Source organism: Nematolebias whitei, chromosome 13, assembly GCF_014905685.2.
Source record: "Nematolebias whitei isolate Nwh7 chromosome 13, NemWhi1, whole genome shotgun sequence".
NCBI classification, from domain to species: Eukaryota; Metazoa; Chordata; class Actinopteri; order Cyprinodontiformes; family Rivulidae; genus Nematolebias; species Nematolebias whitei.
This window is the reverse complement of record NC_056510.1, coordinates 44,446,252-44,465,953: the sequence shown is the minus strand read 5'-3', so window position 1 is coordinate 44,465,953 and position 19,702 is coordinate 44,446,252. Positions and strand designations below refer to the sequence as shown.

The 19,702-nt window shown below is 40.0% G+C and overlaps 1 protein-coding gene across 1 annotated transcript in view; it reads right to left on the bottom strand.

Moving 5' to 3' along the window:
• Positions 1-480: 480 nt before the first annotated feature.
• The window catches only part of LOC119419727 (zinc finger MYM-type protein 2), a gene marked incomplete at its 3' end in the record, with an annotated part of 21,487 nt that continues 2,265 nt past the window's right edge, over positions 481-19,702 (bottom strand). The window contains 5 exon segments of the mRNA XM_037687112.1: positions 481-643; positions 817-965; positions 1,244-1,398; positions 4,441-4,609; positions 4,722-5,435. Of these exon segments, the coding sequence (XP_037543040.1) occupies positions 481-643; positions 817-965; positions 1,244-1,398; positions 4,441-4,609; positions 4,722-5,420 (1,335 nt within the window).

The window sequence follows — 19,702 nt, the reverse complement described above, 5'->3', positions numbered from 1 at the left end:
ATTCAGATGGTTAGGTTAATAGCTTGTTTAGAGAACCTTTTCATGATGTGCTAATTTTTTGGGACAGGCATTTTGGGTTTTCATGAGCTGTATGCCATAATCATCAGTATTAAAACATTTAAAGACCTGAAATATTTCAGTTGGTGTGCAGTGAATCTGAAATATATGAAAGTTTCATTTTTATCATTACATTATGGAAAATAATGACCTTTATCACAATATGTTAATTTTTTGAGAAGGACCTGTATTCTATGAGATGCCATCCGGTGGCTGATCCTTGTACAAGAACGCTGCACACTGCTGGAGGTGGGCACAGATCCTGACGATGAACAGTGGATGCCAGTGGCTTAATAACCGGGGTGTCTTATTTATGTGCAAAATTATGATTTATCTTATATTTAATATGTGCATCTTAAAAAGAGACAGGTGTGTTCTGTAGCCCGAGAATTACGGTAGTTTTAGGGTGAGAGACAGACTCACCTCTGTAAGCTTGCCACAGACAGTGCATTTGGTTTTCAGGTTTGATTTGGGAGGATTTTGCTTATTCTCATATGCACCTAAACAACCAGTGGTGCAGAACTCCTGGAAAGATTCACTAGAGTCAACCTGGGCCACAATTGTACCCTTAATGTTTGTGATGTCCCTGGAAAACACAAATACATCATAGATTAAAAGCAACATATCAGGCTGGTCACGCTGTAAGAAAATAAAAGAAACAGCCCACCTAAAATAGCTAGGATGGTATTAGTTCCAATGAAAAACTGTTATATAGCGTGTGTATAGACAATAAAATAAGTATTTCACTGTAAGACTCACTTTTTGCACATGGTGCAGCTCTTCTTGGGGGCAGGTTTGTGTGAGAAGGCAGAGAGACAAGTAGTGGAGCAGAACAGGTGTGAGGAGCCTTTACGCTGGTACGCTGTTTGGCCTTTCTTCAGAGGCTTTTTACAGTTAGCACACGTCACCTACAAATTGGCAAAGAAGGATTTTACTGCAAGTTTCTCACCATTGACAAACTAATGAAGATGGTTCTAGTAAACATCTATAGCAAACAACACGTATACCGTCACCATGTCAATATTATTCACATTTTAACAATACTTCTGTTTGTCAGCTTTACATCTTTCACATCAGCTGCCATTTTGTTTGCACATTTCTTTTCAAAAACGGTTAGGACTTTTTTTTTACAAAATAAATCTCAGCTGCTGCAACTAAAAAGGCCATCCCTGACCATAGTGGATACCTTCACTGTTCTGGGCTGTGACTGGGAGCCCGAAGAGGAAGTGGATGAGGAAGACTGGCCTGCAGGCTTGGGCAGAGAGGTGGCAGGTGATGGAGAGTCCACTCCTGTATGCTTTTGGTTGCGGGGAACTGAAGCGGACTGAGAGATCCATGAATCTAGGGGATAAAGAAATCTCAAAAATAATCTTCAACCTACTGGTCCAATTTGTGACTGAATGACGAGAAGTCCCAGCAACAACGCTCTAAAACCTTGTTCAAATCCTCTAAAAGAAGTGGACTGAACAAAAACAAAGTGACTGTTGACTAAACATTTGAAACATCAGCTGTTCGGCTAATGGTCTTCAAACTTTGCACGTCTGTATTGCTCTTCTTCCTGCCAGCATTCACAACATAATTACATGGTAGTGCTCACACATTGGTTATTCACTGATATCTGAGTACTCAAACAGGAGATCAAGGGTTGAAATGTAATAAACACGACATGAGCCTAATTAAATATCAGGCAACCAAATTTGTCCAATGAGAACGTGTCCTCATAATAATAATAAAGATCAATTTTCAAAACCTTTCCACAATCCCCAAAAGCAGGGCAGGACTTTACACGTCTGCTTACAGAGTTAATGGAACAGCTCACAATGTTGCTTTCCAGCACTAATTGTTTTATTCATTGTTGTTTTGTAGGTCAAAGTGTTTTATACAACACTCCTGACTTAAAATGTTGCTGATCAATTTGAATGTATTATTATTTATTTATTATATTTTATTTTTCAGTATCAAATGGTCAAAAATGTTTACAGTTTAAATAAGGATAGATTTTTTTCAGGCAAATTGATGCACTTTAAATTGTTTCTGTTACAGACTGAAAAAACAATTAATAATTATTCTTCGTTGTAAGCTGATCTATATTCTTTTTTTATTTTCTTTAATGTTAACAAGGATTAAATGCTATGCAGAGGTGTACTTATAACAATTTTATAGACAAATTATATTATTTAGTGGCAGTGGAGAGTTGTTACTTCTTCCTAGCAGGGGGCGTAACAGAAAATAAGTGAGAAGCGCTGCTCTAGTGCAACAACGCTGCACATTCAACACACAAAACAACAGTCCACACTGGAATTGTACCAGTATCTAACGTTATCAGCACCACCTGGAGGTCTTGTGACGTTAGACAGGAAAATAAAATTATTGCAGGTCTAGGCTCAATACTATGCTGAAAATTTTTACCATGGCAGTAGATCTTTGCACTTCTATGTGAAATAAATTATGAGGACCTTGAAATTGACCAATTCTCTTTTCAGTGATGCAGAAAATCCACGGTTTTCCAATTTTCAATTAAAAGAATTCACATCTTATTGCACTTTACCTGCTGTCCACCTGTGAATGTCACCCTGATGCGTCTGAAATCATTAAATACAACATATCACAACAACTACGTGAGCATCAAAGAAAAATTACCCCGATTTACTAATTTTCTATACATCCCAACATGTAAGAATGTTAGGATTTACAGGTGCTGGTCATAAATTTAGAATATCATGAAAAAGTTGATTTATTTCAGTAATTCCATTCAAAAAGTGAAACTTGTATATTACCATACCATACCATTTTATTTAGAGTACTTAAAACAGTGACAAGGCCAACCAATGTGCTGTACTGTGATGTATTATATCCATTCATTACACACAGACTGATGTATTTCAAATGTTTATTTCTTTTAATGTTGATGATTATAACTGACAACTAATGAAAACCACAAATTTTGTATCTCAGAAAATTTGAAAATTGTGAAAAGGTTCAATATTGAAGACACCTGGTGCCACACTCTAATCAGTTGATTAACTCTGAACACCTGCAAAGTCCTTTAAATGGTCTCAGTCTAGTTCTGTAGCTACACAATCATGGGGAAGACTGCTGACTGGACAGTTGTCCAAAAGACGATCATTGACACCTGCACAAGGAGGACAAGACAAAAAATGTCATTGCTAAAAGAGGCTGGCTGTTCACAGAGCTCTGTGTCCAAGTACATTAATAGAGAGAAGGGAAGGAAGAGATGTGGTAGAAAAAAAGTGTACAAGCAATAGAGATAACTGCACCCTGGAGAGGATGGTGAAACAAAACCCATTCAACAATGGTATCCCTCTTCTTAATTGGCCAGCAAACTCGCCTGACCTTAACCCAATAGAAAATCTATGGGGTATTGTGAAAAGGAAGATGTGATATGCCAGACCCAACAATTCAGAAGAGCTGAAGGCCACTATCAGAGCAATGGTCCCAGTCTCAGCTGTGGAACAAGATGGCTAAAGCGCTAGCCATCTTGTTAGCAGCTAAGGACTTGTCTTTAGCGATATGATAAGCTGCTGATTTATTAATGTCACAGTGCCACCTCTCACTTTTCCTCTCACAAGGCACAGCACAGCTAAATGTTTTATAACGTGGTTTGTTTCAGGGAAGGAGGCTGAAAACACACTCGGACCAGCAGCTGCAGCTTCACACATGCTTAATACCCCACTTATGGCGCCGTTTTAAACGGTGAAAAAGATTAGTAGTGCCAACCTTTTGTCTGGACTTGTTTTTAGCATAACATGACATAAAGTGAATAACATCAAACATTTCTCTCTTTCTATTTTTAATTACATTTTTACAGTAAGCTTTTTTTTTATTTATTATGTCTGAAATGTAGCAGGACTTCATACATCTGCTGATGTGCGCACGCTAGAGCTGTCTGGAGATGCTGTGCGTAACGTGCACTGTCAGCAGGGAATTTATTCTACTGAATCAATGATTGTTTCTGTTGCGGGGGTCTGAGAGGAGAGGGGGGGGGGGGGGTTTCCAGTGCACAGCACCGCTGTCTGAGTAGGGACAATATTTGGAGAGGAGGAGAGAAAGACTCTGCGCAGAGTCTCTGCATAAGACCATCTGTCTCTCTGTCCTCCCTTTGACTTTGGACTTTTAGGGGCGGAGTTAACGGATCCGATCAAAGAGTTGCCGGAACAGAACGGGTCAAAAGGAGAGAGTTCCCGGATCTTGTTCCTAGTTTCACATGATGCTAAAAGAAGAGGCTTGAATTATTGAGTTGAACTGAATTCTTGACTTTTGTGAATTTGATCCCTTTCCAGTTAAACAGTGGTGTCTCTCTTTTTTTGTACGACCATTTTACCTGAAAGGTAATGTTAAATTCCATCTTGATTCATCATTTACCTGTTCTGTTGTGCGTCCCCATGTCTCCATTCTGAACCAGATGGCTGATGGAGTCTGAGCCACGACCTGGGTTAAAGGAGGTGGTTGGTCGAGCAGATGGGGTGTCGAGATTCAAGCTAAAGGCACTGCTGATCTGCAGACCATTTTCCTCTGGATGGTCTTCACCTGCCTAGACACAGAAGCCCTTATGGTTACAGTTTTAAGATTCCCTTTGTCCATCATGAATGTGCTAAAGAAAACACCTGCTTTCACTAAGGCTGATTTAGGGAAGCCAACCTTACCGATAGAACATCTGCAACTCCTCCCTGCAGAGATGTCACAGAGGTGATCATCAGGTTCATGTCAACCTGATCATCAACTGAATGCGTTGGTGTATTTGATGCAGAAAGTGAGTTCTTCTGGCTGCTGGGGCCCAGTGTGGTAACACTGGCGATCCTGATCTCTGAGTCTGCCTCAGTGCTGCTCAGTGCACTTGGTGAGTGGGGTGCAGAGAGGGCTCCAAGTGGCACAGGACAGAAAGAAGTTTCTTTATGTTCAGCCTCTTCCTCGTCATCAATGACAATAGGCTCAGGTGCTGTGGTTGCAGGCTTCTGAGATGCTGCCACCATGGATAGGCTGGAAGACAGAGGAGAATTAGGGGTCAATGCTGTGGCCATCGTTGCCATGGCAGCAGCATCTGTGGCGACAGCAGTGATGGTGTCAGATTGCTTCAAGCCTTCTGTGCTGGTTATGTCTTGGGTGGAAGTTGCAGTAAAATGCTCAGGAGCTTCCTCCTCGACAAGAACCACATCATCATCGTCGTCGTCCTCTGTGCCATGCTCCTTTGTGGCTTCATCTTCTGTTACCATGGAACCAGTCTCCCCAGACTCTTCAGCAGTGGTCGGGGTTTGTTGCTGGGGGGAAGGAGTGGCATCCATTGGCTCCTCCCTCTCTCCTGCCTCTTCTATCATAACAGGGTTTAATTTCGACTCCCCTTCCATCACTAAGGAAACCACCTGGCAACACAAACAAAAGGCAATTAAAATGCAATTAGGTGAAGGCAGCATCACTAATTAAGTTATACCGCTAGTTTTACCAGACAGCTGTACAGGTAGCTCAGGTAACCCCCGAGGAAAATCTTCCACGGCACAACCTACTCGTTGCCATGGCAACACATTTTATGATTAAATCTCCCAACACTTTTTCAACACTCGTTTTTTCTTTGAAATGGGCTTGAACTGACCCTTTAAAAATGTTTTTTTTTTTCCTCAAACTTGTTCCAGAAATGAGCCTGTCCCTTCAAAGACACAGCTACAACCTCTGAGTTCACTGCAAGTCAAATTACAAAGAGAAAATCAAGAGGAAAGAGAGGCTGATTTAGATTTAAAAAACAGGATGCAATAATTTAACACAGCAGCAACAACACATCAAGGGAAAATGATTCACATTTAAATATTCAACCATTACAAACAAGTGACTTTTTTTTTTCTAAATATGAAAAATCCTGGCACCACCAATAACTAACTTATGATGAAACCTAAAATGAATTACCTTATGCATTAACAAATTCATAAGAAAACTGGTCTAGAAGTTTATCCGTTTGTTTTGTCCATTGATCCATCCATTTTCTTTACCTGCTTTTGGTTTTTGATTTGCAGAGAGCTGGTAATCTCATTGGGCGAGAGGTGGGGTACACCCTGGACATGTCGCCAGTCCATCACAGCCTCACCGAAACAAACAAGACAATTACCCAACTCCTCAGTCACATATAGTGACAATTTAGTTACCAACTACACTAGCACACGTGTTTTTAGTCTGAGGGAGGAAACAGAATGCAACAAGCAAACAGTCTACAGGAAGGTTACAGCCTTACTGTGAGGCAACTTTGCTTACGACTGAACAACCTTTTTTTTAATATTAAATTGCTTCTGCTAAAACAAAGACATTTTTTTTAAATAAAAATTATCAAAGTAGTATTGGGCCTGTCACGATAAATTTTACTGGGCGTTTAATTGTCTCAGAAATTATTGCGATAAATGAGAATATTGTTTGAAATTTGACAATAATTAGCAGTTATTGTCAAATTTAAGAAGAAATGTTGGTTAAAATTGTTTTGCGTGTAGTACATGTTTGTGACCACCGGATGGCAGTATAAGACTGTTTGAACCAAAGGATGGATAGTGAGGGAGCGAGCTGTGTTGTTTCTTTAAGAAAAATGGGAGGGAGGCCCCTTGACATGACATGGGCTGTCTCTCGTCACTGCATGATCTGTTACGGAAGCACGATCCAAACTATAGCTCATTTGCGCATGCGCTAAAAGTAATACTTCCGGGTCGCACGGATCGCCTTTAAATATGCTGGATTAAAAAAATAAATAAATACTGGAAATAATTAGTTGATATTAATAAGATATAGTTACGAAACATACCATTTATTAATATTAGTTAAAATATCTCTTTCTATAAGTTGATTAATTTTCCTAGACAATGTTATAATTGTGTTTATGAATAAGAACCGTCTTAATTTACTTACAAAAGTACGTGCTCTATCTCTGCCAATCTTCACGTTGCTAATGATAGAAATATCTTATCTAGACCGTGACCCTGGGTATTGATCTGCTCAGAGATGGATTGTAGTAAGATTATGACCTGGTTCTGACCGGTTTAAACACGGCCAGCAACTCTAAAAAATGAGTCTCCCAGGGATTCAATATCCGTCAAGGAATAGTTTATTTATTTGTCATTTCTTTATTAAGTCGTCCTCCAATGCAAGAGTTGGGGGTTCAAATCCACCAGCAGTCACATGCCGAAGTGTCCCGGGACAAGACACTGAACCCCTCACTGCCTCTGATGTACATGTCCCATCGTTGTATGAATGTGATAAAGCTCTGATTAATCTCTACAGATTCAGAGTATCTTTGTACAGATCTAGTATAGAGCTGTATGAATAGGTAAATGAGGCACAGATTGTTGTAAAGAGCTTTGAGCATCTTGATCAGATAGAAAGGCGCTGTGTAAGCACAGTCCATTTATCATTTACAACATGCAGAGAGACTTTTCTACACCTGTTCTTCCCGACACGTCAGACCACATAAGATCCAATGAGATCACACTTAGTCCGCCCCTCTTAGCCACATGATGGGCTGTGCTCCTGGAAGAAGACGGAGCCTAGGCCCAATATTTTTGTAAGACAATGCGTCATCCACCTCTTCTGGTCCTTGAGCGAGCGTCAAATTGTATCGGAGAGAGGCCAGGACTGTAAACTGCAACCTTTCCTGCCTTGATTTAATACAATTAGCAAACTGAATTCATGTTTCCTTGATTTATTGAGAAAGTGTGAGTTACTACTTCTGAGGGAGTCCGAGCTGGGAGTCTCATGAGCTGGAGGTGGGCCTGGGGTCCGAGATGAGACCTGAGGCCCGAACAGCTCGCGACACTAATTTACGCCACTCATATCATTGACATATTTATGTCATGTTAAAATGATATGCAGCTTCACCACTGAGCGGCGCTGTTTCGCCATGGAAATAATTCATTCTGTACCTTGTAGGGTTTTCTCATTCAGCCCAGGCTGGGGGTCAGCTCTAATACATCGCATATCATCAACCAATGACGTAAATATGTCAATGAGTTTAACAGAAATGAGAGTGGCACAAAATAGCAACATGAAGATCGGCGGAGATAGAGCACATACTTTTTATAGTAAATTAAGACAGTTCTTATTCATAAACAACGGCGATCCATGTGACGCAGAAGTATTACTTTTAGCGCGTGCACAAATGAGCTCTCTTGTAAATGAGTCCTCATTCACAGGTGTCAAACTCCAGGCCTCGAGGGCCGGAGTCCTGCAACTCTTAGATGCATCTCTGATGCCACACAGCTGAATCAAATAAGGAGGTGATTAGCAGGACTTTGGAGAACTTGACTGCACTGAGAAGCTAATTCAGTCATATGATTCAGCTTTGTGGCATCAGAGACACATCTAAAAGTTGCAGGACTCCGGCCCTCGAGGCCTAGAGTTTGACACCCCTTGGATCGTGCTTGCGTAACAGATCGGGTAGTGACATTAATTAATTTCTTAGGTTCTCAAAATGGCGGACGTTCGGTGGTTTGAGCTCTTTAGCATTTTTCACACAAAGCTTTTAATAAAAATCAGTAAACAAGTTCTCAGCTTCTTTTTGCAGAGAAAAACAACTTTTTACACGAAGGCACGGGTTTCAACTGTGAATTTTGGAGCTTTGACAAGATGGAGGTTTTTTCCCGTGGTCTGCCTGTTAGCTTAGCTTGTAGCTTAAATTCTCAGCTTATCTGCTTTTAGCAATACAAAAACATGATTTTGGAAATTAAAACAGATTTTAAAGAGAAATGGAGGGGTCAGTAAAGAGCACCGGAGTTGAGCCATTTGTCATCCAGTGTCTTCAGTAGAAAGAGAGAGACACAAAGAAACGATACAGCTGATAAATGAAAATTATTGACCTCCTTTTAATTGATCATGCAATTAATTAATTTATTGTTTATCGCGACAGGCCTAATTTTATTCACTGGAAAGGTTCAACAGTGGCACATGGCTTTGTGCTCTAAAGTTCGTCTGTCTCTCCTTCCTGTCCTCTCAACCAGCTGGTCAAAGCAGATGGTCTCTTGTCCTGAGCTGGTTCTGCTGGAGGTTTCTTCTTTTAAAAGGGAGTTTTTCTTTCCACTGTCTCCACTGTGCTTGCTCAGGATGGGAGACTGCAAAGAAGCCAAGATTCAACTTGTCTGCTGGATTCCTTAGACAGAGAACTTTACTAATTGGCCTTTATGTGAATGTTCCTGTAAAGTGCCCTGAGACAACTTTGTTGTGATTTGGCGCTATATAAATAAACTGAATTGAATTGAAGTTATCCCTTGCAAGTTGAATTTCCTGCAAGAGAAAAAGCAGCCAATCGTAGGGCTGAGTACCGAACTGAGGTTCTTTTATGGCACCGACCGAACTGCACCTGTCGGTGTATGTATTGAAGCGTCACTCTTCTTTCGGTGTCAAGTTTCAGTATTGGCTGTAACGTGTCACGTGGTTTCAGCATGCAGGCAGGTAAAACACCAGACATATGATAAACAGACTACATGTTTACACCCAGAGCTGTATAGAGCTGCCGCACCTATTCTATGTATAATTATGTCTATGGTGCTGGTGACGCCCACAGATGGGTTCACGTGTGCAGTGCGTGTTGTCGAACGGCTTCGACAACACGCACTGCAGAAAGTTGATCCGTGTTTTTCTGCTAGGAGAAAGGAGGACAGCAGCCGGCCCCTCCTCCTCACCCTCCTCATCCTCCTCTCAGCGTTAGTCAGCCTGTGAGTAGAGCCTGAACGTCCTGATTCATTATCGCCACGACCGGATTCTTCATCAAAGAACTCCGAGGACGGCTCTGTGTGTTTCAGCTGGTGAGTTACGTTTGTTAGCGTAACTGCAACTTAACACGTACATCGCGGTGAAATAAATTATGATCCATGTAACGCTAACTTTAAGATATTGCTGTGTAAATTTATTTTATCTACGTGGCTAGCTAAAAAACTCAGAAGCTAACTAAAGATTGACAGTAACATAAATCTTAGCTTGTAAAACTGCTCATCCATCCAGTCAGCTGCTTAAACAGTTCACTAATGTTCACTGTTTGTTCATGTTCTCTTCACAGGAGGTTCTGACCCTGATGTGAGGACAGACAGAAAAGTGAGGTGGGGGCCACAGGACAGTCACAAACTTTGTTGTTAAAAGTTTGCTGCTTCTAACTACAGTGGAGGCTGCATGGTGGAGGTAAGTTAACTTTAAAGGAAGTTGACCAGTTAAACTTTTATCTCTCAGCCTAGATAATGTTTTTTGAGTAATAATAACACAACCATGTTGTTGTTGATGTTTTGTTCTCATGTCAATTAGGGAGATGATCAGAGCCCTGAACCCCAGAGAACCACAGGGAAGATTCAGGCAGAGACACAGAGGTGCAGAAGTCTGCATCAACCCTAACCTCAGTGAATCCAGTGACCTGCTGGTGGGATGTGAGGGACAATATGTCAAACTGACAACCAGGTATCTGTGTGTGCAACAAGCATCATCCACACCCTCAGAGTGAACATGTTCTACTGCTGGAGACACCATCAGCCAGGAGCAGCTTGTTTGTGTCCAGAGAAAACAGACATGTTGATGTTTCTGAAAAAAAACTGTGAAGTGAAAAGGTCCTCAGTGTGAAGCAGTGAACATTAGACACTGACGTGTCACTGGTTTGTAACTGGTCTTTGAACTGGAAATTATTTGTTTGTTTTTATGTAAGAAAACTGCTTGGAATGGAAAAATACCAAAGTTAAAAAATAAAACTCACAATTTGTACTGTAATGTGTAACGTAATTTTATTCGTTAGAATTAATAATTACACAATTGGTACCGAAAAAAGAACCGTCCAGGAACCGACACCGAAGTGAAGGTACTGACACCGGTACAGATACTGATTTTTTTTTAGAAAGGTACTCAGCCGTAGGTACAGTATGTGAAGCAGCCGACCAGTGAACTCTGCAACAAACTTCCAGGCTTCTCCAAAGGCTGGGTAGAGTTCCCTCTCCATCTCCTGCTGCACCACAAATTTATGATCAGACAGCTCAGTGAAGGTGAGGCGTTCAGGTTTATTTTTAATACGATGGATTCAATGTACGTTATTCCTCCATGTAGTTTGTTTTTATTTATTTTTTTTGCGATAAAGCAGCTCCACAACTTCACCATGAAGCAACGAATGGGAGAAGCTCTGATGCAGCTGCAGCTCAAAGGAAACTGTTATTTCTCATATTAAACTAAAACTTACAGACAAGTTGTTCAAGAAACTTTATGTAATTTATATTTTGAACAGGTTGAAGAGACACATCTGGAGCCAGTTCTAAATGAGACAGTTTATGTTTATAAATTATAGTTCAGATGTTTTTGTGCAGGTTTTCACAGGTTTTTAAATTTAGTTAAAGATTTACTAAACATGAATCAATATGGTTAAGACTGAAGTCTGTATATTTCATGTTAGGTTAAGTTTTGAAAATATAACAAATGTTAGAACAATATGGTTAAAAATGACTGAAGTCTGTATTTCATGTTGAGTTAAAGTTTAATGTACTATGGTAGGATGAAGTCTGTTTACTTTTATATTTATATATTTTGAATTATTTGTCTGTGATGGACTGGAGACCTGTCCAGGTGTCCCCCACACAGTGATGGCTGATATGGGCACCAGTGATACCAGTGACTCGAAAAGGAAGAAGTGGATAAAGATGATGGATGAATTTTTTTTTTTGTAGATTTATTTATTTATTTATATAATTTGGGCCAGGGGTGGGGGTGGAGGGGGAATCAGGCAGCTAAGCTAACCTAATACTGGTAATTTAGGTTAGAGAATTTTATGCACTCGTATACGTTTTCCTATTTTTGTATAAATATAAAATGAATCAAAAAGATTTGATACAGTAAAGAACATAAAATTATTGTTTTAACTTAATGTTGTATTTGTTTACATTGTTGTTTATTCTTTTCAGCTTGTCAGTTACATAACTGAAACAAAATTTATAACCATTTCAATAGAAAAATAGTTTCTGAATAAAAAAAATCGATTTTAAAAATTGTACTGTGACAACAAAAATCAGAATTGACTCGGATCGACAGACACAGACATTCGCACCCCTAATAGATTGCCTGAAAAATTTGGAGCAGGACAAGGCTACTGACCGTATTCTGTACCATAGACTGTACCCAGGGGAGGCCACACCTAGTCTGTATGGTTTACCTAAAATCCACAAACAAGGTGTACCTTTAAGACCTATTGTTAGCATGATTAACTCTGTCACCTACAATGTTTCCAAATATCTGGCGTCTGTACTCATCCCTTTAGTTGGCAGCTCAGAACACCACATACAGAACACCATGGACTTTGTGGATAAGGTGAGGGATGTGATCATGGAGACTGATGAAACAATGGTCTCTTTTGATGTCACATCACTCTTTACATGCATTCCTGTTGATGATGCAGTAGAGGTGGTCAGTTTAAAATTAAAATCAGACACCACTCTGAGCAGCAGGACCATGCTTTCCACAGAACAACTGTGTCAACTCTTGAAACTGTGCCTGCAGTCAACCTACTTCACATATGGGGAGCAATATTATAGGCAGAAACATGGGTGTGCTATGGGGTCTCCAGTTTCTCCTATTGTTGCCAACCTGTACATGGAGGAGGTAGAAAAGAGAGCCTTGACGTCCTTTTCAGGGACTTCACCAAGTCATTGGTTCAGGTATGTTGACGACACCTGGGTTAAAATTAAATCTCAGGAAGTCCAACATTTTACTGACTACATCAACTCTGTGGATAAATACATCAAGTTCACACAAGAAGATGTAAAAAATGGCAGGTTGGCTTTCTTGGACTGTGAGGTCTCAGTCTCTGATAGAGGACATTTGCAAACTGAGGTGTACCACAAACCCACCCACACAGACCAGTATTTGCAGTTTGACTCCCATCACCCTTTGGAGCACAAGTTAGGAGTCATCAGGACTCTGTACCACAGAGCAGACAGAGTCCCCACTAGCTCAGGAGCCAGGCAGAAGGAGAAATCCTACACAAGACAGGCTCTAGAGCAATGTGGATATCCTAACTGGGCCTTCCTGAAAGCAGAGAAGAAACCCAAACAGGACTCCAGTCAGCCATCAGGTGAAAAGGAGGAACCCAGACCCAGACCAGTGGTCATTCCATATGATGAGTATCAGAGAAACTGAGACGTTTATTTTCTAAACATAACGTCCCAGTGGCTTTTAAACCCCAAAATACATTAAAGACTGGTTCATCCCAAAGATCCAGTCCCCCGGCACAAACAGAGTAATGTTGTGTATGCTGTTCAGTGTCAGGAGGGTGATCAGTCTTACATCGGGGAAACTAAACAGCCACTGGCCAAAAGGATGGACCAGCACAGAAGATCAACATCATCAGGCCAGGACTCTGAGGTCTACACTCATCTCCAGGTCAGAGGTCACTCTTTCTAGGGCTGCAACAACAAATCGATAAAATCGATGATTAAAAGCGTTGGCAACGAATTTCATTATTGATTCGTTGTGTCACGCGATTATGCATCTTTCACGGCGCTGTGGAGTCGTTTCGTTTTGTTCACGAGCAGTTCATTGTCAGTGCTGACTGACTGAATAAAGTTTGAAAAAACAAAAACCTGCAACACGAATTGAACAGAGCAGAGGCGTGTTTTGAAAGGAAATTAAGTAAATTTTACAAATGACCGATGCAGAGAAAACTGTTCGACCCAAGTCCTCCAAAGTGTGGGAGAACTTCACAAAGATAAAAAATGAGAAACATGCAGCTTTGAAAATCACGACACGAGAGAACCACGGAGATAAACATAAACATGTCGGAGTCACGAGGAGGAGGAAGGAGCTGCAGCTGATACAACTCTTCATGTGTTGCAGGTGAGTCTCTACAATTTAACACTTTGTTCTGTTTCAAGAGAGAAAACGTAACGTCAGTCTGTCTGAAGATGAAGCTGTTTGTTTGTTTGTTTGTTTGTTTGTTTATCTGATTAATGACGGTGATAGAGAACGTGTGTTACTTTTTATTTAATTTAATTGGTACAAGCAGTGTTTAAATGTGATTTATAAATAAATTTAACACAAAGATGATAATTTAATGATTAAGCTTCAACTTTTAATTTGCTGGCAAAGGCTGAAGACACTGCAGGTATGGCAGGATGAATTGCATTTAATCAGGAATTAAAGTAATTTATTACATCTACTCAAATGTGTGTAATTAAGTATTATATATGTGTGTGTGTGTGTGTGTGTGTGTGTGTGTGTGTGTGTGTGTGTGTAATTGCTCTTTTAGCTACTTTTGTCTGAACCTAACACTGTAAGTGAAACAAGGCATTTCTTGAGTTGCTGTAAATTATGCTATAATACATATTTACTGTCTCATTCCAGAAAACAACAACAAACAACAACACTTCATGATGGACAGACATCATGGACACCACAGCAGCAGCTGTCTTCACTGAAAATAGGGATGCACCGATCCACTTTAAACTTCCGATCTGATACCTAGATCTAAATATTGCCCAATGCCGATCCAATTCTGATATCATGATCATCATTGATTTTATATGAGGCTGTAATAATCTCCTCTCAAGTACAATTTGTACAAATATATTCATGCATGTCCAAGAAGGCAACTTGAGGTAAGTTTTATTAATGTTGGATAAGTTTTAAAGTTAGAATTAAATTCTGCTAACACAAAACATCTTTCTTTTTATTCCTAGTTTTAAAGTGGATATTAAAGTGATTAATTTAAGTGATTGTTTAAAGTTATTTTATATTTATTTAAATAAGGGGCAGATCTAAGAATTTTTTTTTTCTTTCTGCACTCTTTTCATTCAATGATTTCTTTTTGATGTTTTTTTATTGTTTCTTTTAAATGAATGAATAAATGAATTAAATTAAATGTTAAATGGCTTCAAACACCTGCTAAGTTCATGGCATAAACCAACAGACGTGTTCCTGTTTTTAGTATTTTACATCACTTTATAATGTAGCTGTTTATGTTTTTAATATAAATAATTTTCAAATCATGTTTTTTATGATTGTCTACTGTTGTCCTGATAAATCTCTCCTGGAGGGTAAACTATATCTTGACTGCAAGTATCAAACTGTGAAATCCTTCGTTTTCTACAAGTGATAGTGGTTGATCATTAATTATGAAGTTTAGCAACTTCTCTGTAAACATTTGAGCTCCGTGGTTTCAGCGATGTCGTCTTCTTGTTCAATACGAAGCAGGCAGCCTGATTTGGGTCAGCCCCGCTCAGTCTGTCCCGCTCAGTCTGTCCCTCCTCAGAGACGGGCAGACTGAGCGGGGCAGATTGGACGCAGCTGACCGGGGTCGAGTCGCCTGTTGTGGGTTGAGCAAAGAGCAACGCCCCGCTGAAGTCACGGAGCTCGAATGTCCAAAGTAAAACTAACTTTACCGCGATTTAATGAGGCGCTATGGCTCTGCAGACAGTGCATGTTGCTGTCTTGTTTTGTGGTGTTTAGTGTAAAATACTTCCACACAGCGACATGTTTAGATGAAAAGTTTGTTAGCTGTTAGCCACAGTGCTGCTAACTCAGTCCTCACGTTGTAGCTGCTGCAAACTATGAACTGGATTTCCTGAATGTGAGGCGGGTCTTATTACTCTGGGCTCATGAGACACGCCGCCGTTCAGGAAATCCATTCCATAGTTTGAAGCCAACATGCATCATGGATCGGAAATATTGGCAGGTGGATCGGAAAATCTGATACATAAATTATGCTGGTATCAGAGGCCGATACTGATACTGGATTGGATCGGCCCCATCCCTAGCTGAAAACATCCTTAAATGATCGTCACTGACATGAGGCCTCTGTCGATGGTTGAAGACGAAGGCTTCACCAAGATGATCCACACTTTTAATCCAGGTTACAATAATCCACACTTTTAATCCAGGTTACAACGTTCCACACTTTTAATCCAGGTTACAACGTTCCACACTTTTAATCCAGGTTACAATAATCCACACTTTTAATCCAGGTTACACTCTTCCCTCAAGGACACATTTTACAAAGTAGCTACATATTGTGCAGGTATAAAGAAACATTTCTATATATTTTTGTGTACATTTATTTTTTTTAAACTATTTGACCAACTTATTTTTTATTATTCAATATTTTACTAACAGAATAGTCAAATAGCAACATATTTTTTGTGTGAATTGCTGTCAGTCAAATGTTCAATTTTGGAATAAAGGGGTGGAAATTAAAACTTTTTTTTTTTGCCGATTCATCGAAAAAATAATCGTTAGTTGCAGCCCTAACTCTTTCAGGGATGAAGACGTTCACATCCTGGACAGAGAGGAACGATGGTTTGAGAGAGGAGTAAAGGAGGCCATCTTTGTGAAAAGAAATCGTCCATCATTAAACAGGGGTGGAGGCCTCCGGGTTCAACTGTCCCCCTCTTACAATGCTGTGATTGCTAGTATCACTCAGCCCTCTGTGAATAGTAAACAGCCATCAGGTGCTAATGATCCATTGTTAGGCTGATGGTCCTTCTTGAGCATGTGATCAACTGGTTTTGGTTGTCAGCAGCAAAACTGGTTGATCCACTCTGAGAAGGTGCTATTTAAGAGACTGAGCTGAAAACAGCACCTCAGACTGAGGAAGTCCTCAGGATGAGAGACGAAACGTTTCTACATTATTTTGTTGTTTTGCCTTGTTTTGTTTTTTTGAATGTCCAGAGGACCAGATTTAACTTTTTTAGATTATCTAATTAACTTTTTTTAATTTAAAATTACAATCTTATTAACTCATTTTTTTTTACCTCTTTGTGTTTTATTTGCAGTCTGGGACAGAGATAGCAGCTGAGTCTTCTTCTTCTTCAGGGAAATCCACCAGAGATCACCTCCAGCTAAGAATGTGTGATGAGTGAACTGTGAACTCTTCCAGGGACCTGACCCACCCGTCAGGTCCAAGAGGTTGTGATGAGACCAAATCCAGCCACACTGCAACATGATCAAAGCTCTACCTCTCTATTCCTGCTACTGTTGTTAGAGAGAGCTGTTCTCCACCGCTGGAGATATTCACTGCAACTAGATCTCAGGTTTTGACAGAAAATGTGGACAAGTTGGTGTTTTTGTCCAAAAACTTAAAAATTGATTAGTTAGATTGTAAACAGTGTGTTGCTGCTTATTGTTCTGGTTCTGACTGTTCTTGTATTTATTAAGATTTTTATTATTGTTAGTAGGAATGTGCGATATAAACGGTACACGGTAGAAAAGATAGAAATTATATACAACACACGTTAAGCCTTCACATAGCTTTTAGTGATTAAGCTGTGCCACAATTCCACCATGAAACTAAAATAAAGTGGGAGAAGCAAACTTTATGTAATTTGTCTTTTTAACAGGTTGAAGAGATGAGACACATCTGGAGCCAGTTCTAAATGAGACAGTTTATGTTTATAAATTATAGTTTAGATATTTTTGTGCAGGTTTGCACAGGTTTTTAAATTTAGTTAAAGATTTACTAAACATGAATCAATATGGTTAAGACTGAAGTCTGTATATTTTTATGTTGGGTTAAGTTTTGAAAATATAACAAACATTAGAACAATATGGTTAAAATAACTGAAGTCTGTATTTTATATTGAGTTAAAGGTTAATGTACTATGGTAGGATGAAGTTTTTATTTACGTCTGCATTTACAGTAGGAATGTGCGATATGGCATAAAATTCATATCACGATATTTATTGTGAAGGGTGGCGATAACAATATATATCGTGATATGTTTTTGGTATAAAACTCGCAATAGGAATTTTTAAAAAGCATAGGGTGTCCTTTTGCCATTATATTTTGAATTAATAAAATTCCACTAGTAGGTCCAGAGAGTTTTTAAATAATAAACAAATCAAGTATTAGGCTTCTTGCTTGTAGTGCAAAACAGTGCAGAAGGTATCAAATGTAGTTTCAGCCATATGTTTTAAACAAAAGAATATGTTGTTAACTCTTAACAGTTTCCAGTGTTAATAAATGAAGAGCAACAGAGCAGCAACTGAAGCACTTCACCCTCCAACCTCTAGAGGGCGCCTCCTTCAGCTTTAATGGAGCTGACACAACATGAGTCTGTGGCTCTGACCAGAGGGTCTCAGTAAACTCACACAACACAGCGTTCTTTTACAGATCAGAGAGCAGGCTTCTCTAAAGATGACCAACGCTTTAACATTCTACGGAAAAAACAAAAAAACTTTTGACGGAACACGGCGTGTTGCGCATGCGTCAGAAGACGGCAACACTACGGCACTCACGCATCCTACTCTACAGTATAAATAAAAGGAAGCAGCAGGATGGATGAACGATTTGTTCCTAGATTTGTATGTTGTTGAGAAAGATCCAGGCAGCTGAGCTAACTTAATACTGCTAATTCAAGTTGTAGAATGTTATGCACGCCTGTGTGTTTCTATTTTTGGTATAAATGTAAAGCCATGCAAAAACATTTGATACAGTAAGGAACCTAAAATTATTGTTTTAAATAAATGTTCTATTTGTTTACATCGTTGTTTAATCTTTTCAGCTCGTCAGTAAACGTTGCCGCTGTCGCGTGGCGTTTTGTTACGCGTCACCGCTGACAACCTGGAAATGTTGTGCCAGAAACCAATGCGCTGCCAAACGGCAGCTGCAGGAGCGTGCACGGGTGGACTTTAGCAAGTATTAAACAAGAATAACACTTAAAAACATTGGTTTGTTCGAAATTATAGCAAAGCTGTGTCTCAGTTGAACTATTCCTTAAAAAATGCACTTTAATGGTCAAATCGGCTGCATTTCAGCGGGGCGGTGCAGCTGGTTTAACGTCCTCCAAGCGCCGAGCAGAACCACAGTGGGGTGCTACGGCCGACCGAGTTTCTCTTTCATGGTTGCTGAAGAGTCTCAGTCATTCAGGACATGGCAAGTTCAAAAAAGTTCAAGACAAAAATAATAAAGTATAATAAATAAAGTCCAGTTGTTCTTGTATAGAACTTTAATTTGTCATTATGGCTACCTTTACCTATTACATGATACAACAGCATGCCACACTGCTACTATACTCTGCTGCCATCAGTGGCTGAAAGTGGTACTGCTCCTTCCCAGACAGACAGACACCGTCTCTGATGTGTCCATCGGTGTCTGAATGTCATCGAGCTCGGATTAATCCATTTAGAATGATTTGTTCACTTATCTTTGTAGAGATCTACTATAGAGCTGTGTGAATGGGTGATCCAGTACGGAGCTGTGTGAATGGGTGATCTAGTACAGAGCTGTGTGAATGGGTGATCCAGTACAGAGCTGTGTGAATGGGTGATCCAGTACGGAGCTGTGTGAATGGGTGACCTTGTACAGAGCTGTGTGAATGGATGATCTAGTACGGAGCTGTGTGAATGGGTGACCTTGTACAGAGCTGTGTGAATGGGTGATCCAGTACGGAGCTGTGTGAATGGGTGATCCAGTACAGAGCTGTGTGAATGGGTGATCCAGTACAGAGCTGTGTGAATGGGTGATCCAGTACAGAGCTGTGTGAATGGGTGATCTAGTACAGAGCTGTGTGAATGGGTGACCTTGTACAGAGCTGTGTGAATGGACGATCTAGTACGGAGCTGTGTGAATGGGTGACCTTGTACGGAGCTGTGTGAATGGATGATCTAGTACAGAGCTGTGTGAATGGGTGATCTAGTACAGAGCTGTGTGAATGGGTGA